The sequence below is a fragment of the Sinocyclocheilus grahami genome, unplaced genomic scaffold (assembly GCF_001515645.1).
Source record: "Sinocyclocheilus grahami isolate Dianchi unplaced genomic scaffold, SAMN03320097.WGS_v1.1 scaffold55.1, whole genome shotgun sequence".
Lineage (NCBI taxonomy): Eukaryota > Metazoa > Chordata > Actinopteri > Cypriniformes > Cyprinidae > Sinocyclocheilus > Sinocyclocheilus grahami.
Genome location: NW_015505234.1, coordinates 2,855,286 through 2,882,842, shown reverse-complemented (window position 1 = coordinate 2,882,842; position 27,557 = coordinate 2,855,286). Strand labels below are relative to the sequence as shown.

Sequence of the window (27,557 nt, the reverse complement as noted above, 5' to 3'; positions counted from 1 at the left end):
CGCCAGCAGCCCAAGAGGAACCTGCACCAATCACAAGAGACTTTCCTCTCACAAATTAAAAAAAATAAATCCCACACACACCTTTAACATTCGTTTTACACACCTGAAGGCTTCCTAAGGCATGCTTCAGGTGGGTAGGGCACCTCAAGGTTTTGTGACTTGATCTTTAATTTAGGTTTAGATTATGTTGGTGTCGTTTCAAATCTTTGCTGCCTGCTGCATTTGCATGTAACCAGCGTTGAGCATAGGTGAGGGAATCGCTAAAGATTTTGGGCTGTTGCGGTTTGCTGCAAAAGAGCTTGATTACACTGAGATGGGAGGGGTGGAAAAAGCCTAGTGTTTTAATTAATCTGACTGGTGAGGCAAGCGAATGCGATCAGAGCTCCGTTCTCCAGGAGGCGGTGAGCCTGGAGGAATGTGGGTTTATTTTTCCCTGCCTGTTGATTGAAGCCGTGTGATTATTTAATGTAGTCGTTTGTCTCTGTGCGGAGAGACCGCGTAACGATTTTGCACGGAGGCGGCAATCCGTGTGTAAGGGAAAAATGAATTTCATTAGCGCTGCCCTGATTTCATCAAACAACCGACGGCTCCAGACTGCACCAGGTCATGCAGACTTATATTTACTGTGTGGTTTTTATACTGCATTATCATTAGTTTCATGTTGCAGTGATCGTCTGTTCAGCGTCTGCTCAGGATCTTCTCTCATTGGCTCGACACTCTGTCAACCTGCAAAGTGGTCGCATCCCATTGGTCTGCTTGAACTTGACTAATAGTTTTTTTTATTCTGAAAATAAATGATCTTTTCTGAAATAGAGACTTTTTACTGAACACTGTGATTCAGATATATGTAAAACCCATCTATTTACACAACGCAAATAGTTGCCATGTAAATCTTTTTTTTTTTTGTATATTTATTATACATGCAGTTTTTTATAATCTCATATTGATTGCCAGATTGTATTAAATGTCTGTGATTTAATTTGTCACACTACAGGGCTGTTTGTGGGAAATACAGTAGTGAAGGACTCTTACTTACCAGAGAAACAGAATCTTGGCAATGGACCCTTTTCACAAGACTGTGATGACGCGTTTCAACGGTCATCAGCATCGTAAATAAAGTTTTTTGTATTTAATTTTTTTTTTAAATGTATGTGCATTTATAACACTATACTTTGTATTATATTACCTTTGCATTAAATTACAAAAAACTAGTTAAGGCTAATGCGAAGGTGTTTCTAATACAGCGTCTATGGGAGTGACGATAAATTTGACTGCCGTTATCAGTCTACCTCTGTTTTTTTCCCTTTTTTTTTCTCAAAGTCATGGAGTTTTTCTTTTGCTATTTGAGCAAATGGGAATGCAAAAAATATATTTGTGGTAGTCGCCCATTCACTGTTAAAGATGTTTACCCAACTCTGACGACTTCTCTACTCTACACTCTACAGCATCTGTCTAATAAAGAAAAAATACTTTAAATTACACTTTGGTGATACAAGCACATAAAAGACGCCATTTTGATTTGTTCCTGAAATGACAGGGATGCAGATGAAAATGAGAAGGGAAGCTCGATCCAGCTCAGTGAGTTTATATTCATATTAATATAACAGACCCCCTCTGAGCCAGGCTGTTCGTTTGGGGGCAAAAAGATGTCGTGTCCCACTGTCAGACCACCCTCACGGGGATGTGCCGTCACAGGCATCTCAGTGCACTGCTTTTAATTTTAGTCTTCATTTAGCACAGCACCCCTTGATGATCACCTCTGTGCAGCGGTGCGCCCTGTTGGCGGGGGGAGAATCGACCCAAGCACGCACTCTTGAGAACGAATGCTAGAAATCACACACACATATAAGTATATACACACTCTCACACCTGCAGGGGGCACCCCGTGGGTCTACAGCTGTGCAGCGGAAAACAATAAAGCCTGCAGAAAAAAATACCTTGTGCTCCTGAGAGACCTTCACACACAAAAGATTATGCACTGAAAAATAATAGTAATAAAAATACAGACAGACTGACAGATAAGCAAGACAAGAGAGGTGAAAATAAGCTTGAGTAACAAACAAGCAGACACAAAACACAAGGCCTCTCAAACAATACAGCGAGGAACTCGGCCTAGTATCCCACACTTCCACCTTGACATGTTCTTGACACTCCTTGTGATAAGGTGTGATGTTTTATAATGTTTGTGTTTTGCTAGGTAGGCTAGACGCACATAGGCTGGTTTGTTTTTCAGGCCTCAATGCAGTCCTTGGGGTTTGACAAGTTTTCTGTGTTTTTCTTTGCTTTTCATGTTGGGTGAGAGTATAGGAACAGTGGGAGAGGCGAGCAGAAGGAGGCTTTACTCATTTCCCCCCCCCCCCACCTCGATCTCCATCCGTCCATTTGGGCACGTCGCAAGGAATAGCATGCAGACACTAATGTTGCACTAATCACCGGCGTACAGAACTCACAGCACGTCCACTCTCCTCTCAATCGCCCTTAATCAGCCAACACATTTCAATTAGCATATTGTGTTTAACCTCCCTTTCATCTGCCTTTATTAGTGGATTGAGCTGTAGTCAGCCTCTTCACCCCCCTCCGTCCAGTGCTGATTCTCCCTCACTCGTTTCAGCTGTATCGCTTTTTTCTCTCTCCGTTTCACTTTTCCAGGGTCTCTTGTATTGCACCGCTGTGATCTGTGAAAGGTTCAGGATTGAACGTTAGGGGACACGCTCTTGTACATCTTATACAAAGTTGTTGAAGGGATAGTCCACCCAAAAGGTCAATTTTGTCATGTTGTTCCAAACCTGTACTATATGAATTCCTTTCTTCTGTGGAACACAAAAGAAGATATATTGAAGAATGTTGGTAACTGAACTGTTTCGGTGTCCCATTGACTTCCATTGTATGGACAAAAAATGCAATGAAAGTCAATGGGAACTGAAATTGTTTGGTTTGCATGCAACTAGTTCATGCAAAAAATTCTGTCTTCATTCACTCATACTCATGCTTTTTCCAAACCTGTATGACTTCCTTTTCACTGTGGAATGTGTTTTTTTTGTCTATACAGTGAAAGTCATTGGGGTCCAGTGTTGTTTTAGACCCAGTTGCCTTTCATTATATGGTCAAAAACAGTTGCAACATTCTTCAACATATTCTTTTGCATTCTTCAGATAAAAGAAAGTTATACAGGTTTGGACACGAGGGTGAGTTGGGTGAACTATCCCTTTAAGTTTGTTCATTTGTATATGACAAACCACTGGAAGCGTTTTAGGATAATGAATGCGAAAGGAATAGTTTATCAAATTTGGCATCATTTAATCATCCTAATATTGTTCCAAACCTGAATAGTTTTTTTTCATCTGTGGAACACAAAAAGAGAAGTTTACAAGTATAGGTCTTTTTCTAGTATAAAAGTGAGCACAAGTGCTGTTGAGTTAAAATGACAAAAAATATATAATTAAAGTTGTTCTTATTATTTATTTGGGATGACAAGAGGATGAGTAAATGATGACAAAAGTATCATTTTTAGAAGGAACTCACACCATAACAATGGTTATTTTTCTAGTTCTACTGTATTTTGACAATTTAAGACATGCAAAACCATGGCAGCCCAGTCTCCCTCCATACGGTCACCATGAGTGAGCCATGACTCACATGTCTGACCCCTCCTCCACCATCTAACCCTCATGTGATCATAGAGCTGCTGACTAACTGTCACCCTGCCTTCTCTTTCCACCCTCCCTGCCTGTCGGACGGCCCATAGGAGAGCCCGCCCAGCTGCAAGGTTTGTTCCCCCTTATCTCTCTCCATTCTTAGCTAGATTACCTGAATGAATGACCCCCCTCAAGCACACATACATCTCTCACTGCTTGAGTAGAAGGACCGGGGCTATAGTACAGAACAGTGCATGATTGGTCACATAAAGGGGTCATGCCATACTTTTTTCATTTTTCATTCATTTATTTTCCCTCAGGTCCCCATAATTTAGTTTTCATGCTCATTTTCCATACTCTTTTTAACCCTCAGAATTAAACAGACCGTTTTTGTCAGCATGTGAAATGAGAAATGGCTTTTACTCAAGAGCACCCACCCTTCGGCAACAGTCTTTGCAAAGCCTGAATTACGTTGTGACGGAATTACAATAATAATGTGTTGTGGACTTCCCCCACATCTCACTTTTGTTGTTAGTTTTATATAAAGTGGAGTAATAGTATTTTCTTGTTATGCTGGTTTAGTTCATACTACGGAATAATAGTAGCCTTTCTATCCTACTATCTATCCTACTTCCTCCTTGTTAACACAGAATAGGAGTTGTTTCAGTATAAATGTAGGCAGTTGTGGTGTATTCAGTGAGCTTTGATCAAAATGTTTTTGGAGCTTTGTTAGATTAAATAAAGCATTTTGAAACTATCTGTCTATTTGTCTGTCTATCTATCTCTGTCTGTCTGTCTATCTATATCTATCTATCTATCCATACTTCGAGGCTGTCCATTTTTTTCACAACTTTCAAAGAGTTTTTCTAGCTTCATAAAATTCATTCTTTGAATACATTTATTTTTAATTATTCTATACATTCAAATTTAAAATGCAATTCTGTGTCTTGTTTGTTGCATTATTTTAAACACAGAAACTGAATTAGAATTGAAAATACATTTAATTTGGAGCATACAGTTCATGAGACTGTCATTTCAGTGGTAGAATATGATTTAAATATGAATATATAGAATATGATGTCAAAGGGAGCTTAAAAGGGCGCGACCTTACTTATATTATTATGCCATTTGATTTCCATACCCCAATCCCTCTGCCAGTTTACAACACACACACACCCACACATATTGTCATAGTGGTTATTTGTGCATGGGGCTGGGCCAATCTTGTTTGTTGCATTATTTTAAACACAGAAACTGAATTAGAATTGAAAAGACATTTAATTTGGAGCATACAGTTCATGAGACTGTCATTTCAGTGGTAGAATATGATTTAAATATGAATATATAGAATATGATGTCAAAGGGAGCTTAAAAGGGCGCGACCTTACTTATATTATTATGTCATTTGATTTCCATACCCCAATCCCTGTGCCAGTTTACAACACACACACACCCACACATATTGTCATAGTGGTTATTTGTGCATGGGGCTGGGCCAAGGGCATGAACGCACATACACCTGAATGAGGCTGCTCTCCAGAGAGTATCGCTAATGTCACCGTTAACTCTTAGTTATTCATCCCAGTGATTCTGATGCCTGGAGCAGGAGTTGCACATGTGTTGTCAAGGCAACGCCACATAGATGCTTGCCGTTTGACCCCAGGGTGTTCTCTGTGATGTCATAATAGTCTTCTTGTCTCAACTGTGGGTGCGCTTTTCCATATTTGAATCTTTGTCTTGTCACATCACAGCTATTATTTGTCGAAAATCTGTTTTCATGTACACAAACAGTCACACAAGTCAGATTATTTCTTTAGTGCAGAGTGAAGGATTGTGGGATTCATTGTTGTCTCGTTGGGATAAAGATGACCGGTGCTTTTTTTTTTTTTTAACAGAAAGTGATGCCACAGAGCAGTGCAGGTTTTTTATTTTGCTGGAGGTGATGCCCAGCTCATGCTGTAGAGACAGACACACACTTACACAAATACACACACACACACACATGCACGGAGGCTGGCTACTAAAGGAGACCTGGCGCGGTCTCTGTGTCAGCGCAGACTTAATGAGGCAGCACACAAGAAGCTTTAGGAGTGGATGTAGATGTAGATAATGGATGTAGATAATGTGGATGAGGGTTCACTTCACTGAGTGCCTGTAAAAACCAGTGTCTAGCCTAGGGCCACACTGTGTGTGTGTGTGTGTGTGTGTGTATAGCCATACTCCTGCCCCCTCCATTCTGTAGTCATGAGAGCAAAAGAAATCATCATTCCTTCACATTGCATGTCACTTCCTTGTTATCCAGCCCCTGATGTCTCTATTGTGCGCACCGAGCCGATGTTAGGTTGAGTGGCTTTGGTGAGAGCAGTTATTCCTCAGTGTTCTGATGTTTTAAAAGGGTTGGGTTGGTTTTTATGGCTTGTTAATGGTGTGGCGCTCTCTACTGCAGCCCATGTGGCAAGTACCTGAGCATGGGAACAGATGACAGCCCCTCATGCACATCATAGACCACCTGGAGCTAGCCAGCCGGAACCTCATAGGAGCCGGGCAACGTTTGAGGGGGATGATGGAGGGTGCGCTGCTAGAGGTGAATAGAGAGAGGGAGAGAGAAAGATTGAGGGAGTTGAGCTTGACCAAATCAATGCAACACACGTGCACAGTTAAACACATGCACATCTGCATATGTTTAAGTTTTACTACTCGGGTGTCCTGAATACATGATTCTGATTGGTCATTCTGCACTCAAATATTTTTGTGTAATGACTGCTAAACTAAATAGTTGCCCCTGGTAACCGATTTCTTACATAGCTGTACTAGTTTTATGGTATCAGTCTGTGGTCTCATTCCTCTCACCTAATAAAATAATATAAAATCAATATTTTATGTTTTTGTATTAGTTTGGTAAGCTTCAAATCAGGGTCCTGATGACCCTGTTGGCGGCAGCCGTCTGACTGTAAATCACATTTTACTTATTGAGCATATCATTGCATGACCTGTATACACTACTGTTCAAAAGTGTGGGGTGGGTAAGATTTTTAAAAATGTTTTTTAAAGTATTTTATGCTCACCAAGGCTGCTTTTATTTGATTAAATGTACAGTAATAAATAGCTAAATTGTGAAACATTATTACAATTCAAAACAATTAATAAAGAATTTAAAATGTAATTTATTTATTTCAACAGCCATTACTCCAGTCTTCAGAATCACAAAAAATAAATAAATAAGAAAAATCATTTAAATATGCTAATTTGGTGCTAAAGAACCATTTTTATTTTTATTGAAAACAGTTGTGCTTAGCAATATTTTGGTCAAAATATTTTTTCAGTATTATTTGATGAATAGAAAGTTCAAAAGAACAGCATTCATTTGAAATAGAAATCTTTTGTAATATTATACATTTCTTTCCTGTATTTTTTTATCAATTTAATGTATACTTGCTGCAGAGAAGAATTAATTTCTTAAAGATATGTAAAAAATATATATAAATATACAAATACATACACACACACACACACACACACACACACATATATATATATATATGTAGATAAACAAACATACATACACTGATAACCAATATATAGCTGATGTTATAATTTTCTATGCATTATTTCTAAATACATTTACCATAAAACATTCAAAATTATAATCAGTTGTTTTAAATGGCAAAGATTTATTTGTTTTTTTTTAAAGATTACATTCAACAGTGTTATGATTAATTTATAGTGTTGAATATGTAATTTATAGTGTTAAAATCATTTAAATATGCTAATTTGGTGCTAAAGAACCATTTTTATTTTTATTGAAAACAGTTGTGCTTAGCAATATTTTGGTCAAAATATTTTTTCAGTATTATTTGATGAATAGAAAGTTCAAAAGAACAGCATTCATTTGAAATAGAAATCTTTTGTAATATTATACATTTCTTTCCTGTATTTTTTTATCAATTTAATGTATACTTGCTGCAGAGAAGAATTAATTTCTTAAAAATATGTAAAAAATATATATATATATACAAATACATACACACACACACACACACACACACACATATGTATATATATATATATGTAGATATACAAACATACATACACTGATAACCAATATATAGCTGATGTTATAATTTTCTATGCATTATTTCTAAATACATTTACCATAAAACATTCAAAATTATAATCAGTTGTTTTAAATGGCAAAGATTTATTTGTTTTTTTTTAAAGATTACATTCAACAGTGTTATGATTAATTTATAGTGTTGAATATGTAATTTATAGCGTTATGTTAATTTAAAGACAAAGTAAATAACCAGTATGATACTTATATATCATGCATTTTTATTGCACTTTATGCAGATCTGTGTATGAATTCATATTCAAGCTCAAACATGCTGTGGTGGCACATGACCCCTAAATTTCTTAAATAGAAATATTTTGTAACATTATAAATGTCTTTACCAATAACCAATAAATAGCTGATGTGTAACATCTATTTTATATTTTATAAATTTTTTCTAAATGCATTTACCATAAAACACTAAAATTTATCATTTTAATATTATTATTGTTTTAAATGGCAAAGATGTATTTGTGAGTTTTAAAAAAAAAGATTTCATTCAACAGTGTTATGATTAATTTATAGTGTTGAATATGTAATTTATAGTGTTATGTTAATTTAAAGACAAAGTAAATAACCAGTATGATACTTATATATCATGCATTTTTATTGCACTTTATGCAGATCTGTGTATGAATTCATATTCAAGCTCAAACATGCTGTGGTGGCACATGACCCCTAAATTTCTCCATGACCAAACACCACTGATTTAATTCATTTACTGTCTCTCTCTCTCTTCCTTTCTCCCTCCTTTGAATAGCCCCCACAGAGAATGTCATGTTGAAAAGGGAGTGAGGCAGCAATGTTTTGCCGAAATGTTTGTTTGCAAGGCTGAGTGATGTCTGATCCCCCTGAGAGCTCATTTTGCCACGTTTGCGCTTGATTTGCTTCTTATGCTGTTTATTAAAGGTAATTACAAGCTGTTTGGAGATCTATAAGAGAACTGCTCAGGGGGAGCCTCCTCCAAAAGGTGTGGGAACAGAATGGAAAATGAGGTACACTTGCGGGCAACGTGGCGAAATCGCCTGGGTAGGGGTTGCAGGTTGTGCTTATAGAAAAGACTGCGGAGGAACGTGTCTTTAGTTGATCGGGTTTACTGATACGTCATGATTTCTGACACAGGAAGAGCTAGATCTGAATGAATCTTTGACATGCTGGTATGTTAGCAGCATGTGTGTACATCTTTCTCAGGTAAATCTGGTAGAGGTGCAGCTGCCCCGTTTCCCCTCTTTCCCTCCCCGCCGTCCCAGATCCGTCCAGGTGTGTCTCAGCCAGCTGCCGTGGAGGGGAAGGAGCGGCGATATCAGGAGCTCGTCAGCCTCCCAACCCTCCCTTCTCTGTGCCGTGCGGTAATTGTTAAAAAGACAAACAAGCTGCCTGCCTATCTGGGCATAATGAAAGGGGGCCAGCCGCAATTTGCTCCTCACTTAATTCGTTAAGTATTCTGAATTTATTTTCTCGAGCGACAGTGGCATCTGTCGTAGCTGGTGAAGAGGACTTACGTGCACACGACTTTACACAATGGATGCGTGATGAGGGGGAGAAAATGTGATAAGGATGGAATTCCTAAGAGAACTAGTAATGTCTAATTTGTTAATGAATCATTCATTTGAGTTGGATATATTAAATGAATCACTTGATACAGTCAAAGATTCATTCATGAAGCAGACTTTTTTGGTTCTAAACTTACATTTTGGTCTTTCCCTCTTATAAAGCTTATCCTATGGCTTCAGAAGACATGAAATGTGGTGCGTGGCCATTTAGACTATTTTAGTTATGCTTTTGCTGCCTTTTTGAAGACTGAAGTTCCCATTCATAGTAATTGCATGGAAAAGAGCTGCTAGAAAAAGAAAGTCAAGCAGCTTTTGAACAACAGGAGGGTGAGTAAATACTTTAAAAATGAAGAGTTCTCATTTTTGAGAGTGGTGGGGGCAAGGTATAGCTCTTGAAAGAAACCAAGTTGATGTCAGAAAAACAGAGCGGTGCAGGTGATACAACAGTGCCAGGTAAACTCTGCAAATAAAGCCCCCTAAATACTGCCTGATAATTAACATCTGCTGTCTGGTGTGATCTTGCCTCTGCACATCAGCTCAGTGTGTGAGTATATATACTGTGTGTGTGTGTGTGTGGGAGGCAGGAATAAGCGGATGTCACAGCTCATCAGTGCTCTATGTGAGATGCGCAGGAATCAGGGGAAGGCACGCTCTCGATGGAAGGGTGGGGGTGGAGGTCCCAGAGAGACGGGTGGAGGCCCCTCAGAGTGTGATCTTGCCTCTGCCCATCACCTCAGTGTGTGAGTATATACTGTGTGTGTGTGTGTGTGTGTGTGTGTGTGTGTGTGTGTGTGGGAGGCAGGAATAAGCGGATGTCACAGCTCATCAGTGCTCTATGTGAGATGCGCAGGAATCAGGGGAAGGCACGCTCTCGATGGAAGGGTGGGGGTGGAGGTCCCAGAGAGACGGGTGGAGGCCCCTCAGAGTGTGTGCGTGCACTCAAGCCCATGTGTGGGAGAAGGGGCCACCTGGGGTCGGACTCTTCAAAGGCCGCTCTCTGAGGAACGGTGAGAGGTGCCTGTATGACAGGAATCCTGGCTTTGATCCGGAATAGGAGTCAGAGTGGGAGAGGAGATGGAAGGCAGGAAGGATGAATCCAGAAGGGAATTCAGAGGGGTGACTTGTAGATAAAAAACAGAAGGTGTGGTACACGGTAGATCTAGGATAGGCCTATCCCCTGTTAGATTTCTTTTAGGATTCACTATAAATCTTCACTTCTACCCTGTGGGTATGCCTCTAACATGTCTCTGCTGTTTGCCTGTCTTCTTGTTTTGTTGTATGTATAACTCTGCGTTCAGAGGCTTTCTGTGTTTATGTTTCTCGCTTTGAGTTACATCTGGTTTGTTTAGAGCATTCATTTCATTAACTAGTGGTATATTGTTCATAAGTTTTAAACTTGAATTTGCAACTTTTCCATGTTTGTTTGGAATACAGACTGTTACCTCAAATCATTGATTTAAATAAGGAAAGTTGTTCTATTACCTTTTAAGAGTTTAAACTTGTTATATGTAAACACAGTTATTGTTATCATATCAGATATTAGAGATTAAAAAAGTATATATTACATTAAACAGTACATATATTACATAAAAATGTACAGAAACACATTGTAAAATTAAAATATTCTATATGTATATTTTATTGTACATAATGTACATATTGTACATACTATTAAATGTGTAATATTATGTAATATCATATTATATTTATTATTATATTTTATTGTATGTTTATTTTTACGTGTAGATGACATTTGCCATCATTTAACACTCACTTGAAGGTAATCTAGTTAATCATTAAAAACAATTTAATAGTTCATTTAATAGTTGATTGTAATCTTGTTGATTGTAGCAAATCTCAAAATGAATAACCATGTTTCTTACTATAAATTCTAAAGCTGTGATGCCTAAATTCACTTGTAGGTTAGTTTAGTGTTTCATTTGGTTTTATATTATGTTGCATAGAAATTTTGGGCTATATTAGCTATTTGGCATTGTCAACCATATCATAAGGAATACATAATTTTAATATTGTCCATACCTAGTTTAAACTTGTTCTTTTCTCCTGGTGGGCTTTAAAAAAAAAAACTGGAAATGTCCTGTAAACTGTTGTGTGTGTTTGTGTGTGAGTGAGTGTGTGTAAACAAAGTTTGAGATATAGAAGGAACTGGCTCAGTTTTATCATGCTGTGTCCTCACTGGCTATTCAGCATCAACATATTCAGATATTTCACCTTGAACTTGTAGAACATTTTGAGTTGGAATTAAGAGATTAAGAGAATGAGAGAGGGAAGAAGAAGATTATTGGGTATCATAAAGATCAAGGGATGCAACGGACAGGTGAAATGGGGAGGGATCCGTGGGACAGAGGGGAAATGGGGGAGATTTGGCAAGAAACAAGGGATGAGATGAGAGGAATGCATGATCAGTGTATTTCCCTCCCTACTCGGTACAGAGATGTTGCGGGAGGAATAGATACAGAGGGAAGGAGAAAGAGAGAGAGATGAACTGACCGGGTGCTGATGAGGGAGGTTGACCTTCGGAAGTGAGTGAGAGCGAGCGAGGAGGATGAGGCTGGCTGACAGGGGCTCTCCTGGTTTTTGGCAGCCTCTTAGTCTGCGCGGTGAGCAGCTGGACTTCATTAGGCGCTGGTGTTAATTACTGGGTCCAGGCTGCAGCCGCCTGCATGCACAAAACACTCGCCGTAATTCAGCCAGGGTCACCTTGAAATTGATCATTTACCATCAGTGAGAGGAAGACGGACTGAGTAGAATGAATGAACGAGTGACACAAACTATTTGGTCTGTTTTTAAAACCTAGTAAGGCACATTCCAAACATGAAGACTGTTATAAACGCTATGCATCTTAAGATATAGTTTATGGCTTAATTCTAAGGCAATTTGAACCCTTTGCAGTGGATGCAATACCATAATGAATTCTGATAAGCTTAGTGGAAAAAATGAAACCAAGATAACGGATGAGCCAATAGAAACATTGACTTTTAAATACTTAGATTTCATTCAGTACTGAAAATTATAGATAAAAATGGTGTGTGTATGTATTATGTTTGTTGTCTGGTACCTTAGTGTCACGCTTAAGACAAACTTTATTGAAAGTTGTTGGAAATCTCTTGGAGAAGCTCTATTTGTGTGGAATACTGTACGTTGATGCCAATGTAGAGTGATCAAAATCTTTTTTTGTTTTTTCCAAATTGTCTATACTGTTCCACTAAATAGATTTAGATTTGATAGTATGTGTTGAATAGAATATGTAGAATGTTCTACAGCTCTGCAGAAATGCAGGAACAGATTCCGTGCCTGCTTGAGGTTCTATGATGGTTAGGTTGCTGTCTTGGAAAGTCTGGCATCGAGGCAGCTCACTAGGATCTGAAACAGAGTTTGTGTCTTCTAAAAGAGCTGTGAAATAAAAACAGCTGTTTCTTAGCTAGTGACGCAAATGGTGAGTGTTAAATGCTACAGCTGTAGCAGACGCCGCGGAACGTCGGATACGGGGTGAAGTCGCAGTCAAGGCAGTGATCGCTGCGGCTTGGTTTCCTGTGACACTGGCCTGCAAGGTCAACCTCCCTGTGGCGGATGACTCAGCTGACCAAACCTGGGAAAAGGACCGTTCAGGGCTTGAAATGTGTGGGAGAGAAAGCTGGCAGAACGCACAACATTTGGAGATTATTTTCCGTCCACTGCTGTGGGACCTCTTCACACTTATGATAGCTCTGTCGCACACACACACACACACACACACACACACAGTTATACAATTACTTTAAGTTATTCTTTGGAGTGAAGCTCACTGTCCTACCTTGGCGACACTATGCTAATTACAGTACAAGAGGACAAAGAGAGACAAATGGAAGTCGAAGAGGTATGAGAGAGAGAGAGCGAGGATGTAATAGTCGGCCTGATGCATATGCGGTCCCTGCGTACCAGAAGCGTACAATAGAGCGCTTTTATTCAGCATCCTCACAAAACAAAAGTCTACCACTCTCTGCTCTCAATAATGCAAAGGTCTGATACAATCTCCTTCTTAATTCTCAACCATGTCAGTTTTTCAGGAATGTTTTTGCCTCCTCCCTGAAGAAAATCAATGCATTCTGATTTGGTAATTTCCCATGGTGCCACGCTCTGTGCTCCCTACGCTGAGAGAGGTGACAAATCCGGTCATGGCGGCGTGAACCTTCCCCCCTCCCTTCCCATCTTTCTCTGTTTCCACCTGCTTTTGTTTGTGTTTCTCTCTCTCTCTCTCTCTCTCTCTCTCTCTCGCACCATCTATGGGTGTTGCGACAGCGCGCAAGCTTAGAATATGTTGGAATTTCGCAGCCCTTCCCGGTGCTCTGGTGAAAAACACTCATTTGTGACGGTGCCAAGCTGCTAATGGCGGATGGCGGGGTCCATGCCGAATCCCACCTCCGCTCCCCCGCGCTCGTTATTCCGTGCTCGGCGCCGCTCGCACCCCTCCCCTACATCTGCCAAACTCAGCTGCGAGGGAGCGGCATAATTATCCCGCCGGAGCCTCAGACGCCTCCATGCCGTCACAACTGGGGCTTCATTAGAGACCCGCAAGAATGCCCTTGTGTGTGTATGTGTGTGTGCAAGAGAATGTGTTACATTTATTTGAAGATATTTGCACACGTCCCTTTGTGTGTTTGCATGTTGTGTATGCATGCAAGTGTGTAGCGAAGCGTGGATAGTTGCTCCGAGAGTTTTATGTCCATGGCTTGCAGCGCGAGTGTTACTTTGGTGCTGTTCGCGTGCGTGTTTGCGAGTCCTGTCTGTGCTAATATTCTGGTGAGTACGCCATTAATGAGTGTGTGGGTGTGCGAGGAGCTGATGAGTCGGGCTCAGAGGTAATTTGACTTCTTGGAGCTACAGACCCCTGTGCCAACCCCCCCAGCCCCCTTCACCAGCTGAGCAGTCCCTGAGGAAGGCCGGGTTTAACAGGGCCTAGATTCCCCCACTTTCCACACACACATGCCGCAATGACACACACTTATATACTGTCAAAGACACGCACACTTCAAATGCACATTCATAATGAGACATTGGCCTCTCCTGAAGGCGCCTGTCCATGTGTGCATCTCTCTGAGACTTATTTGTCTTGTGTGAGAGTTTGCTTGTAGGCTAAAGTGTGAATAGTAAACACATATGTCAGTGTTGTGAATAAAAAGTCAATTAAGCCATAAAACAAAGGTTTAAATTCATGTTCAGGCGGTTTTTGGAGCTTTCTGGAGGTATCACACCATTTTGTTTGATTTCTGCTCTTAGTTTTTGATTGAACACCATTTTAAGACAAAATCTCATCTGCCTTTCTCATTTTTTAGACTGTAGTATCTCTGTCTTGTCCATCCACAGTCTGTTCACTGACTGACTGATGCACTTCTGTATAGCTTGAATCAAATTGCCTGTCTTCATGTAACTCCCATGAGTCAAGTCAGGTTTTTACCAGTGTGTTTGGAAATTAAGTAGCTTAAAAATTAAGTACCAAATTTGACAAAACAAAATTAAGCTGTATTATTATTATTATTATTTAGAAAAATATTTATTGTTTTGTACAACATTCAGATGGACTGTGTCTTCTTTTATTAATTTTTTTCTTCTTTTTTTTTTTAGAAAGAAATTAATACTTTCCTTCCTTTGCCTGATCAAAAAACATTTACATTGTTAAAATATTTCTATATCAAATAAATTCAGTTGTTTTATAGCCTTCTATTTATCAAATAATCCTCAAAAATGTATCATGGTTTCCACAAAAATATAAAGTAGCACAACCATTTTTCAACGTTGATAATAAGAAATGTTTCATGAGCACCAGCACAGCATATTAGAATTATTTCTGAAGGTTAATGTGACACTGAAGACTGTATTAATGGCAGCTGAAAATTCAACTTTGCCATCACAGAAATAAATTACATTTTAAAATAAATTAATATAGAAAAAAAGTTTTTTTTAAAAATTATTTTGTAATAATATTTTACAATATTTTCTCTTTTTTGATCAAATAAATGCATCCTTGGTGAGCATAAGTGACTTCTTTCAAAAACAAAAAAATGTACAGACCAGTACAACAGTAGCTCCAAAATAAAAGTTTTTGTTTACGTAGTAAATGTGTGTGTGTACTGTGTATATTTATTATGTATATATAAATACACACAAATGCATGTATATATTTAAGAAAAATATATTGTTTATATATTAAATATATTTATATATAATATAAATATATACAGTTAAATACATGTAAATGTTTTCAAAATATACACTGTATGTGTGTGCATTTATATATACATAATAAATATACCAAGTACACACACATATACTATGTAAAAAAAAAAACTGTTTATTTTGGATGCAATTAATCGCGATTAATCATTGCCCAGCACTAATAAATATATATTATATTTGATCTGTTATTGTCATTTAATCTATTTGAGATAAAGAGGAACTGTAGTCATTTTACATGGATACTGACCAGAATAAGCTGCAAAGTGAACCAGACTAAGACTGACCTGATTTGAGTATTGAGCTGAAGTTATCTGAAAATGCTAGCTTAGAATCAGATGATTTGTTGTTGTAGATTTTTTTCCCTTTCATCAAGTTTCTCTTTTCTCTCTCTTTTCTCTTCTTATATCTCTTTCACCTCCTCTACTTTTCTCTCTGCTCTCTGAAGAGTATGGATACTCTAATTGTAATGATGTTTTGGGTTCTTTTTTATCTCTGCCACACATTGATGTTGTAATTGTAGGTTGGTGTGTGTGTGAAAGAGGGAAAGAGGAGGGTTATTACTGTCCGCTGTTCTCTCAGGCCACCGACCGCGCTGTCGTAGACGGCCGTTAGCGCATGTGATGTGGGGCTGGCTGTGGCATCACCTTGCTGCTACTACTCTGTTGCTCTGCCATAGAACTCCGCAAGCTCCTTTTCTGCACTTCTTATTTAGAGAAATCACTTTTTAAAGGGGTCATATGACATTGCTAAAAAAGAACATTATTTTGTGTATTTGGTGTAATGAAATGTGTTTATGCGGTTTAAGGTTAAAAAAAACACATTATTTTCCACATACTGTACATTATTGTTTATAATAGATATTATAAAGAATATCTCTTTGGGTTTGAGACTTTAGTGTTTGCAACTTTAGGGATCTTATCTATTCACGAACAGCTTGTAACACTCCAAAGAGAAAGGAAAACTTGAAATCGCATCATATGGCCCCTTTAAGTCACTTTAAACATAATTGTGCACAATTTGGCGTTCCATTGTGTTCTCTTTATATATTTACTCATGTATTACCTTTATGTCAGCCAGAATAGTTTCATGAGAACACTGAGACATCCACTTGAGGAAGAATGCTTCAGATTTTCCATTTGAAACTCGGCAGGGACATCAGACCACCTTGGAGGAACCACAAGCCTCCTCTGCATACCCTCCACCCCAAAGGAAAGCCAGAACTTCTCAGTTCCAGGCCAAAGCAAGCATCCTCTCCGCTCCTGGGCCAGATCTTCTAGCACAGTTACACACCAGTGTTCGCCCATGGACAGAGGGGAAGTTAAGCATGAAAGCTACTTGATACTCTCGCCTCACTTTTATGCACTAGACTAACCATTTTGAAACCGTTTTGAACTAGATTTCAGTGTTAGGAACAAGACAGACATGTTTTCACTATTTGGTGACCTTTGGATGTGGGGTCAGAGGTCAAAGGGTAAAGGGTAAACACTGTGCTGACTCGTTGCATTTTCTGCAGGCGTTAATTGTGCTGCTGGCACCTTATTGACAGTGCTTCTTGCTCTCCATACTGTGCACATTTTGTCTCACTCAAACCTCAGCCCCCTCCTTCCTCTGTCAGTAAATCCCCTTTATACTGGAGGGACGTGAGGGAATGGTAGAGATGGATGAAGAGGGAGGGAAGAATGGATAGATAGATATATTGGGAGGGGGGAGGGTGAGCTGTGAGTTGGGCTTCTACGTAAGTGTCAGTCATATTAAAAGCCGCTGACAGCTTTCGCTTCCAGACCAAACTCTGGACAAATAGCTCTCCAATCAATAGTTTCCCAACAGCAATATTTGGTATCAATGCGTGTCCTTCTCATTACACGATGAGGCCAGAGTCTCCCTGGGCTCTGAATAATTTATCCCCCTGACGTGGAGAGAATAGCAAAGAAGGAAAGGCCGCCCTATCTCTCTCGTACTCTACTGCTCCGTTCCAAAACCTAGTGAGCTGCCTCCGTAGGCAGCATTTTAAAGCATTATAGCTGTGAAATCTGTTCCAAAAGGTAGGCAGGGTAATTATGGTGCCTCCTAAGATACAAAATTTTGGCTACATTCTAAGGCAACAATGCATTTGCAGAGAAAGTAATCCCAGAATGTCCTGCGACAAGCTTAGTTAAAAAAATAAAATAAAAATACAAGATGGTGGCCAGAGCAAAGAGAAATTAGAGAAATGTTGAATATAAATATATTAACCTCAAATATATTTTTCCTGAAATAATATTCAGACTTGAATTAAGAAAGCTTTTTAAAATCTCAGTTCTGTTCCTGAGTTTGAATGGTTGCAAACATTTAAGTATTCAATATTTCATATTTATTTTTAATTATTGAATGTAAGGAAGTAGTATTATTTGAAAGAGTTGACATGACAATTTTTTTTTAAATTTTGGTTAAGAACTTTGAATATCTGAAACTTCGGATGGATGGGTGAGTGAATGGATAGATATGTTTATGAGTGTTATGTTTTTAGTATGCTAACAGTGACAGCGGAAGAGCATTTCCAATCACTTATGAAGTTTCATTTCAGTTAAGTTGTCTAAATAGGCAGCTGCTTTTTAAGACAACAAGGCAGTTCACTAGGTTTTGTAACAGAGCCCACCACACTTTGCTCTCCATAGCTCATAAATGCGCTCACCTCATTGCCTATGTTCTCAGCCTGTCCCTTTCTCTTCCGCATTGACACAAATCTTTCCCTCTCTTTCTCATGCTTTTCTCATCATCATATTTTTACTTTTCCTCCAGCAGCCCCACTTCTCTTTTTAAGTAGCTTTGCATACATTAATCGCTCACCATGCCAGGTGCTGCTGGGTAGTATTTGCCTAGACTCAGCACTATGTGTGCGTTTATGGGGTGAGCAGGGTCTATGAGGGTCCTCCATAAGAAGAGGATCAACATATCCATAGGCGTTACACATCTTGCCGTTGTCTCTCCGGGGAAAGGGCGCTCGAAGAGCAAACTCATTTTAAACACACTTACTCCACTCCGACCGCATCTCTCGCTCATTATGGCAGCAGCCAATAGCGTGGGATCCGTGTGGAGGTGAGCCATCTTGAATAAGTGGTAGAGAACATTAGCGAAGAAGAAGATAATGGAGGTCTGGAAGGCTGGCTAATGAGTGCTATCCTCTCAGGAGCAGACCCTCAGCCTTATCCCTCTCTCTCCCTGATCAAATGCGCCGGGGAGAAAGCAGGAGGAAAAGGTTCCCGCTCCATCTTCCGTTATCTTTCGTGACCCTTCCCCCCTCACCCGCCCTCGCCTCCTAATCATCGCTAAGTATTATAAATGTTAGCTTAAACCAGGCAATCATCGCTACACCATAATAATAAACTTTTATTGCCATGTTCCTATTAGTGAGTTAATGTTGTCTGCTGATGGCGTGTAATTGTGCTCTTTTCTCGGCTTTGCGAGTCCCACATTTCCCTCATGCCCAATCAGCTACGCATGGGGAGAGAAAATAAATAGCCTAATGCTGTTTTAATTACTGAAAACATAAAGCATGAAGCCTACGCCTTTCCTCCTCTCCTCTCCTTTAGCTACCTGCAGCTCTCAACACCGCACTTGCAACCAGCGGCACTGACCGGCAGAGCGAGCGGGGCCACGGCTCGCGCCCGCCCACTCTGTGGAGGAGCCGTAGATACCTTTAGGGACATCCAGAAGAGTTTGGACGCATTTGTGCTTCCATCATTAGCAAAGTATGCTTTTACAAGTACGTTCTTGGGGGGCAAAGTCACTAAACAGTTGCAGCACAAAAACCTGCATCAGATTGCTGTACTTTTCAGAACCCATTGTGAACCCATTTTATCGCTACACCATAATAATAAACTTTTATTGCCATGTTCCTATTAGTGAGTTAATGTTGTCTGCTGATGGCGTGTAATTGTGCTCTTTTCTCGGCTTTGCGAGTCCCACATTTCCCTCATGCCCAATCAGCTACGCATGGGGAGAGAAAATAAATAGCCTAATGCTGTTTTAATTACTGAAAACATAAAGCATGAAGCCTACGCCTTTCCTCCTCTCCTCTCCTTTAGCTACCTGCAGCTCTCAACACCGCACTTGCAACCAGCGGCACTGACCGGCAGAGCGAGCGGGGCCACGGCTTGCGCCCGCCCACTCTGCTCGTAGATACCTTTAGGGACATCCAGAAGAGTTTGGACGCATTTGTGCTTCCATCATTAGCAAAGTATGCTTTTACAAGTACGTTCTTGGGGGGCAAAGTCACTAAACAGTTGCAGCACAAAAACCTGCATCAGATTGCTGTACTTTTCAGAACCCATTGTGAACCCATTTGCTCCGTTACTTTATTTACATACTTCAGGCGCATGCAAATAGATGGACGACCGCAGTCCTTCATGGTGAGTTTGTTCTTGGTGTTGTTTTGCGGTCTTAGCTGGTCATTATGTTCACTATCTCTTTTTAGTATGCACACACACTCCCACCGAAGCACAAACATACACAAGCCTCTGTAATCTACCCTGAGAACTCGGCGTTGGTAATCTAGTACGTTCTTTGACAATGCTTACTACAATGCAATTAGTCGCATATCACACACATTCTCAAATACAAAACAGCCTCCTGCAGTGTTTACAGCACTCTAACATCCCGCCCATACATCACACACTCAATCATCGACACACACACACACACACACACTCACTCTGCACTTCCATGGTGTGGCGGTGTTTCTAAGGAAACAGAGCTCTTCGACAAGTCTTTGTGGCTCCCAGTCAGCCGCCTTTCCAGACGCCACTGTTCTTATTTTAACTCGCACCCTTCACACCTCCGCCGAGGCCGGAGAACACGCTCGCCCCGCTAGACATGACACCAAAGCAGATGTTAAAAGCGCTCCTGCAGTAATTAATCTGATACCTGTGCTATAACTGTTGATTTAAAAAAAAAAAAACTACACAGAGTTATAAATAGATTATGGTAAAAATGACCTGACGTGCGTGAAGAAATGTTAAAACACTGACAAAATGGTTCATTTTTATTTTTAGACATTAAGTAAATCCAAGCAGCATTTTCAGTGGTTCACAGCTCAGAAGTTTCAGCTGTGCTGGCTTGTTTAACCTGCATGTTCTGTTTTGTGTCTCAGAGACCCCCAGGGCCATTTTATAGCTTAAAAATCACACAAATCACATAAACAAAATTTAAATTATACTCCATGAAACATTTTTCACCTATTTGGGGTTTTAGAGACCCCTGATGTAAAATATTAACTAATGCAATAAATTCTCACATTAAATTTCTTTGACTGGTGTACACTTTTGCCAATTGTTTTTCATTTATTTTATTGAATTTTTATATGGTTTGTATTTACCAGTGTTATTTATACACTGTTTTAGTATTTATTAATATTTAGAATTTGCTTTTATTTTTATATTTTCAATTTTCATTTTAGTTTTAGTAATATTTTGTGTGCTTTTGTCATTTTATAATTTTTTTATATTTATATATTGCATTAGTTTCAGTTTTAGTAATATTAGTAATTTATCTTAAGGTTTTTTTATTTTTACACTTTTCATTGAATATACATATTTTATTTTAAAATTGTATTAATAGTTTTAGATTTAAGCCTCGTACACACCGGGACAATTATCGCGCGCGCATATCGCCGACGTTTTTCAATGTATTTTTTGTGTTCATACCCAAGCGATTTTCGCTGGCGATGAGCCGAGTGAACGTGCAAATTCACTCCCTGACATTAGATGGCGCTTAATGAAAAACAGAAATACCCCGGTACACATCGAATCCTATTTAATCTGCAATTCTTCTCCATAACAACTCCCTCTTATCGAGATTTTTGTAGTCGCTGTTGCGGTTGTCATAAAGCCCTACTTCCTCTTCGTCGTTAGGTATCAATGTGTGCTCGGCAAGACCGTTTTGTGCTTGAGCGCCACCAAGTCGTGTTTTACTGTAACTTCAGCAGCTCCAGGCACGTGAACAAAAGCGACAATCTCATTGGTCGGCCAGTTTTTAACGCGGCGCGCCAAACCAAAAGAATTAGCCCGAGGCATTTTTTTTTTAATTACACTTTTCCGGCTTGCGTTTTGCGCGTCGGTGTGCACTCACATTGGCGCTCTTTGTTTAGTCTCGAGGCGTTAAATGTCGGCGATAATCGCGTGTGATATTCGTCCCGGTGTGAAAAAGCCTTTCGTTTTATTTGATAATAACTACTCCCATTTCTAAAAAGTGTATGAATAATTACTGGTATGAAAGATTGTGAGTTATCTTCCATAGTATATATCTACTTGAATTTTGTTAGATCAAGAAAACTTATTAAAATAATTTTGGAAAATTTAGAAGTTGTCAACTTACCATTTATTATTTTTACACAAATATCATTGGGATTTCTCATACCCCAAACATAAAAACAGTTAAGTCAATCTCAACAGAACATGAAGGTTGAAAAGAAGAAGAAGAAAACAAATTTACTGCGGAGTGGAGAGGCAGTAAACTGCCCTGAGGATGTCATTGTGACTTGAGGTTTCGGTAGACATCGGATGACAGGCAGACAGTTGGAATAATTATGGGAGATTTTCTGCCTTCATATTCTCTTCATTTTCAATTCCACATAATGCGTCCTTCCCTGTAGCGAAGTAATCATATTACAGTTTGTATCTATTTAAATGTGTGTGTGTTTTGAAGACAGAAAAAGAGAGTTAGAAGTGCTAACTTTTAGCAGATGTGGTCTTGACATGTATGAGTGTGCGTAATAGAGACGCACTTCTGCTCTTTACTGGGTGTATATGAATAAGAGCTGAAGGGGCAGATTAAAAGTGTGGGGTTTGTGCCCTGAGGCCTGCTCTAGTCTGCCGCAATCCCTTATCCAGCCTCGACCCAGACAGCATTGATCCACACGAGTGCGTGCATGTACAGAGCTTATTAACCCTTGTAAAAACTACCTAGTCTCTGGCTGGTCAACTATTTAACGCATAGAGAGTCTTTTTGGAATCATCATTTAATGCCACATGACATCTGTCGATGAAATTTGTTTCTGTAACTTGTGATTGTTGGTCCAATTAGGTTAGGGGTTCACAGGCAGAAATTGTCGTTCCAATTTTGATGTAGTCGTCCAAACAGTGAAGGAGCAGTCCAACTGTGCTATGGGTTCATGTATGGGCAAACACAGACTCACTTCTGCTGAAATCTCTTTTGTGTCAGGGCTTCAATGCCACAGACGGTTTTACAAGTTTACTATAGGTAGCAAGACAAAACTACAATGTAAACTGTGAAAATGCACACTAAAAAGTAGCTTAGAAGTCCTGATGTTTGCTTTGATATATCGTACTATATAAAAAATAAATAAATAACAATTTGCTCAGCTTGGCTTGATGTGTCTTTAACATTGTGTTTATATCTAGCTATGCAATATCTCTTACATTTTGTTTTGTTTTTCCAGCAGACGTGCAAAGTTTTTGAACATTTGTTAAAAAAAAAACGTATCGCATTATACCAAATACCTTCTTCTAGATAATGAAATTCCCATTTCTGGTGTCATGCAAGATCTCATCTTCCTGCACACGTGATCAAACTGTAGCATGTTATCGTGATATCTTGTTTTAGCTAATCAAAAAGCTTTTTGCAAGCAGTTAGCACTATGCTTCGCTAGTAAATTAAGCAATTAGCATGTAAACAAAAGGTTAAATGAAAACACAAAAAAAGTGTATTTTGATATTTTTCATGATTAAGAATAAATAAAGTGATTTTGTATAATTTCTAATCAGACACCAAAGATAAACCAATTAAAAAAGTTGCCAAGGAAGGGAAACAGGCTAATTGGCTAGCATTATACTTCAATAGTAGAGCTAACATTCTAACTTGAAATGCCACTCCATAGAACATTGGCAAATGCTGACGTGAGTCTTGTGTGAGGGCTTTAACACACTGTAAGCAGCTTGATCCTTTTGTGTGGTATCATAGCAATGTTGTTTTATCTCACAAAGTAGTATTTGTGACGTACTGTAGTGAGGAACCATTTACAAAGAGGAAATAGACATCTGCAGAGTGAGGGGTCGAAAAATAATGGCAAAAATGAAAGCAAAGTGCTGTGGTTACTACATGGGCCATGCAAGTTACCCTTTGTCTTCCTTTCTTTCCTTTTCCTCTCTCACACCCACACGTACATACCCACAGTTACGAATAAAAGTATGCAAATATCGCAGCATGTTTGATTCTCAGACTCTGTGTGAGGTCCCCACAGACTCATCAAGACTTTAGCACCTCCATCAAGTCAGAGCGGAGAGAAAGAGGAGGTCTCAGCTACACCTTACATCACACAAGTGTGAGTGTGTGTGTGTGTGTGTGTGTGTGTCTGTCTGTATGTGGTCTCACTGAGCTGCTGATGTGGAAGGTTGGTTTGTTAAAAAAGGGAGAAAATCATAAAAAGAAAAAAAAAAGTCTTGGGTCCAGGGGTGTGAAAATGGACCTATATCACTATCAAGGACACCTTTAATTACTGCAGCAGGGGTTCTGTGAGGGTGTGCCTGGAGATGGAGGAGTTGACGGGGCAGGAGGAATTCTGGGTAGAACAGATTAGAACATGTTAGAACTCGGTTTGTCTGAGTCAAACTCTTTATAACAAAATTGTTTATTTTTAATGTGTTCATTTTTTTAAATTATTTAATATTACTACGTTGTCATTTTAATTAATAATTATTCATTCAGAATGGCAATTTTATAATATTTTTTTATGTCATCATCCCTGAGTGAATACACCCATGTGACCACTCTGCACGTTCTCCCCATCCCATCCCCACATAAGTTTTTAAAAGAAATACAATCATCTCTACACACATAACCGTTCAAAAGGAAAGATTCAATTATGATTTTTCAACTTTTTTTTTTCTTTCAAAGACGTCTTCTATGCTCACAAAGGCTGCATTTATTTGATTACAAAACACAGTAATATCATTAATATTATTACATTTTAGTTCACAAGAACATTTATTTGAAATAGAAAATTGTTATAACATTGTAGTCTTCACTGTGACTTTTGATGTATTTAATACATCCTTGCTGAATAAAAACCTTTTAAATGGTACTAAGTAAAATACATTTTATAAAAAAAACACTTTTGGATCAAAACAGATTTACTGCTACTTAAAGAAAGTAGTTTAAAAAAGTTAGGAAATGGGTAGCATGGAAGACCAAATTCTTATTGAGTTGTGATGATGAGTGTGTGTACGTGGTCGTTTTAGCACCTGTCTGTCCGCTCATGCACACACACTGCTGAAGACCTCTGAAGACTAACACCCTTCAGTTCAGCCACGTTAAGGTGCTGAACGCTAATGACCTCTTACACATCTTAACTAGGTGTGTCTCAATAGTGACAAGTAGGCCTAATTAAAGTTATCGCTTCCATGTTAATCTGAATTTTTACCTTACCAGCTGCAACCTGGTTGCAATTATTTTGCTGACTACATCTTTTTATTTATTTATTTAGTATTATTATAATTTTTTTTAGCTGTTATATAGCTCAGAATTAAATGTTCTGATTTGCTGTTTTGTGTGTGTGTGTGTTTGTGTGTGTGTGTGATGGAGTATGCTCACTTTCAGTTTTGAATTATTCGTTATTGGAAACTTATATAATAGCGATAATCTACCATAACACAGCGAACCTGTTAATTAAACCTCAGATTTGAATTGTTTGGACGTTTCTTTGTATTGAAGTAAATATGTTCTAAGTCGTATCAGAATGACTGTCTTGTTAGAAGCTCCTCTGTTCTCATGCTCTGGTGTCTCCCTTCCTCAAAGTGTACAAATATATGCAAACGAGAACATTCGTCTGAAAAGACACTCTTTAGTTCTTCATTAGTGGAGGGTGAAGCTACAAAGAGCACAAACAATATGGGGGAAAAAATGCGACGGAATGAATCAAAGGGGTGAGAGCTTTGTCAGACGAGCAGAAGCAGATACGCTGCCTGCCGCCCCATTTCCTCGGCAGAGCGGCTGAATTAGCATGATAATCATTCTCATCGTTTACAAGGGCGAAATGTTTCAGTTTAATGCCTTGCTTGTGTTACAAGCCATGCACTTAATTAGACGGTAATGACTCCGGCGAGGCGAGCGGAGAGAGGAAGAGAGGGGAAGACAGGAGTTGAGGGGATGAGGAGTGAGAGCCCTTCACATCCAAGAGGCCTGCCACATTCACCCACTCCACCTGTCAGTTCTCCCCACACACACACACACACACACACACACACACCCACACACACTGCATGCTGCGTCCTGTAGCCATAGCGACAGTTTACACAGGTAAACTGTGAGGCAGTCTAGTGTCATTGTGACCCTAGGTCACTTCCTTTATGCGCTGTAGGGTATTGGCATATCAGGATAAACAGACCTTTTTGCTTTTACATAATGTTATATCCTGTCCTCCTCTCATTCTACCTCTTTTTATCATTCTTTGGTGTTAGTGAAAGAGTGTTTTTGTCTGTCTGTCCATCTGTCCATCCATCATTCTGCCTATCTATAATATACTTTATATTGCTATATATTATATTATGTTTTTATTTCATTCATTCATTCATTCTTGTTGAGGGGATGAGGAGTGAGAGCCCTTCACATCCAAGAGGCCTGCCACATTCACCCACTCCACCTGTCAGTTCTCCCCACACACACACACACACACACACACACACACACACACCCACACACACTGCATGCTGCGTCCTGTAGCCATAGCGACAGTTTACACAGGTAAATTGTGAGGCACAGTCTAGTGTCATTGTGACCCTAGGTCACTTCCTTTATGCGCTGTAGGGTATTGGCATATCAGGATAAACAGACCTTTTTGCTTTTACATAATGTTATATCCTGTCCTCCTCTCATTCTACCTCTTTTTATCATTCTTTGGTGTTAGTGAAAGAGTGTTTTTGTCTGTCTGTCCATCTGTCCATCCATCATTCTGCCTATCTATAATATACTTTATATTGCTATATATTATATTATGTTTTTATTTCATTCATTCATTCATTCTTGTCAAAAATATTCTTCATTATTGTATTTGGATTTTATTTGGATTTTTTGCAGTGTATGCTCCAACAAATTTAGCAGTGATGCTCATATAGGTAATGCATGTTCAAACACTAATGCAATAAAAAAAACAATTCCCTCAAAATTTTTTTTTATTATATATATATTTTTTTTATTCATCATATTCACATATCCTCACTAACCCATGTATATTTTATATAAAAGTACCAGAACTAATTTATACATATTATTTAATTATTATTTTGAGTGGATGCACCTTGGGTGACGTTTAAGGTCAATTATGGTGCTTTTCCACTGGGTGTACAACCCGGCTCGGCACGGCTCAGTACTGTACAACACGGCACGGCTCGGCTCGGCTCAGTTTGCGTTTCCACTGCAGTTCAGTACCGCTTTAGAGTGGGTGGGATTATTCACATGTCGTTATAGTTGTGCCGCCTCTATTGCCGCGATTCCTGAAAAACTTTTTAATTCCGTGTCGCCCCATCAAGCTCGCTGGATCCGCTCCTCTGCTATCAACGAGAGGAACATCTGTACTTCCTCAACAGACAACAAAACAGCCACTTTTTGGTTGTTAAAAAAGGTGCGCTTGTTCAAAACAGTTGCGTTCGATCCTTCGCTGGCTGTGCTGATTTAAATCTAGCGGTTCTGTTGTGTTTGTGTCGCAAGTTCAGTGACGCAGGTAGTGACGATTCTCTCCGGCCAATCCGTGATCAGCAGAGTTTACACGTCACGTTTTGGTAACGGTACGGTTCACTTGGAACCTCAACCGAGGTGGTACTAAAAAAAGTACCAGGTACCACGTACTGTACCCAGTGGAAAACCCCCCAAAAGTGAACCGTACCGAGCTGTACCGTGCCGTACCATGCAGTGGAAAAGTGCCATTAGATGTTCCACTGTGCCTGAAGCAATACATTTATGTAATACATTTAGTTGATTTAGAGGATGTATTTATTTAATTAATTTGATGTATTTTAATGTATTTATAATACACCC

General features: G+C 39.2%; 1 protein-coding gene and 1 long non-coding RNA gene across 6 annotated transcripts in view; both read left to right on the top strand.

Moving 5' to 3' along the window:
• LOC107583782 (zinc finger protein 423-like) overlaps positions 1-27,557 on the top strand; it is a 193,112-nt gene that overhangs the window by 112,045 nt on the left and 53,510 nt on the right. For 3 of the 5 annotated variants that reach the window (XM_016270096.1, XM_016270092.1, XM_016270093.1), the window contains one exon: positions 3,746-3,766. The exons of the other annotated variants lie outside the window; for them this stretch is intronic. In XM_016270096.1, the coding sequence (XP_016125582.1) occupies positions 3,746-3,766 (21 nt within the window). The remainder of the gene's footprint in view (positions 1-3,745; positions 3,767-27,557) is intronic. 5 annotated transcript variants of the gene reach the window in all.
• LOC107583784 (uncharacterized) overlaps positions 26,937-27,557 on the top strand; it is a 23,967-nt gene continuing 23,346 nt past the window's right edge. Inside the window, exon 1 of the long non-coding RNA XR_001609073.1 lies at positions 26,937-26,947. This is a non-coding gene — a long non-coding RNA (uncharacterized lncRNA). The remainder of the gene's footprint in view (positions 26,948-27,557) is intronic.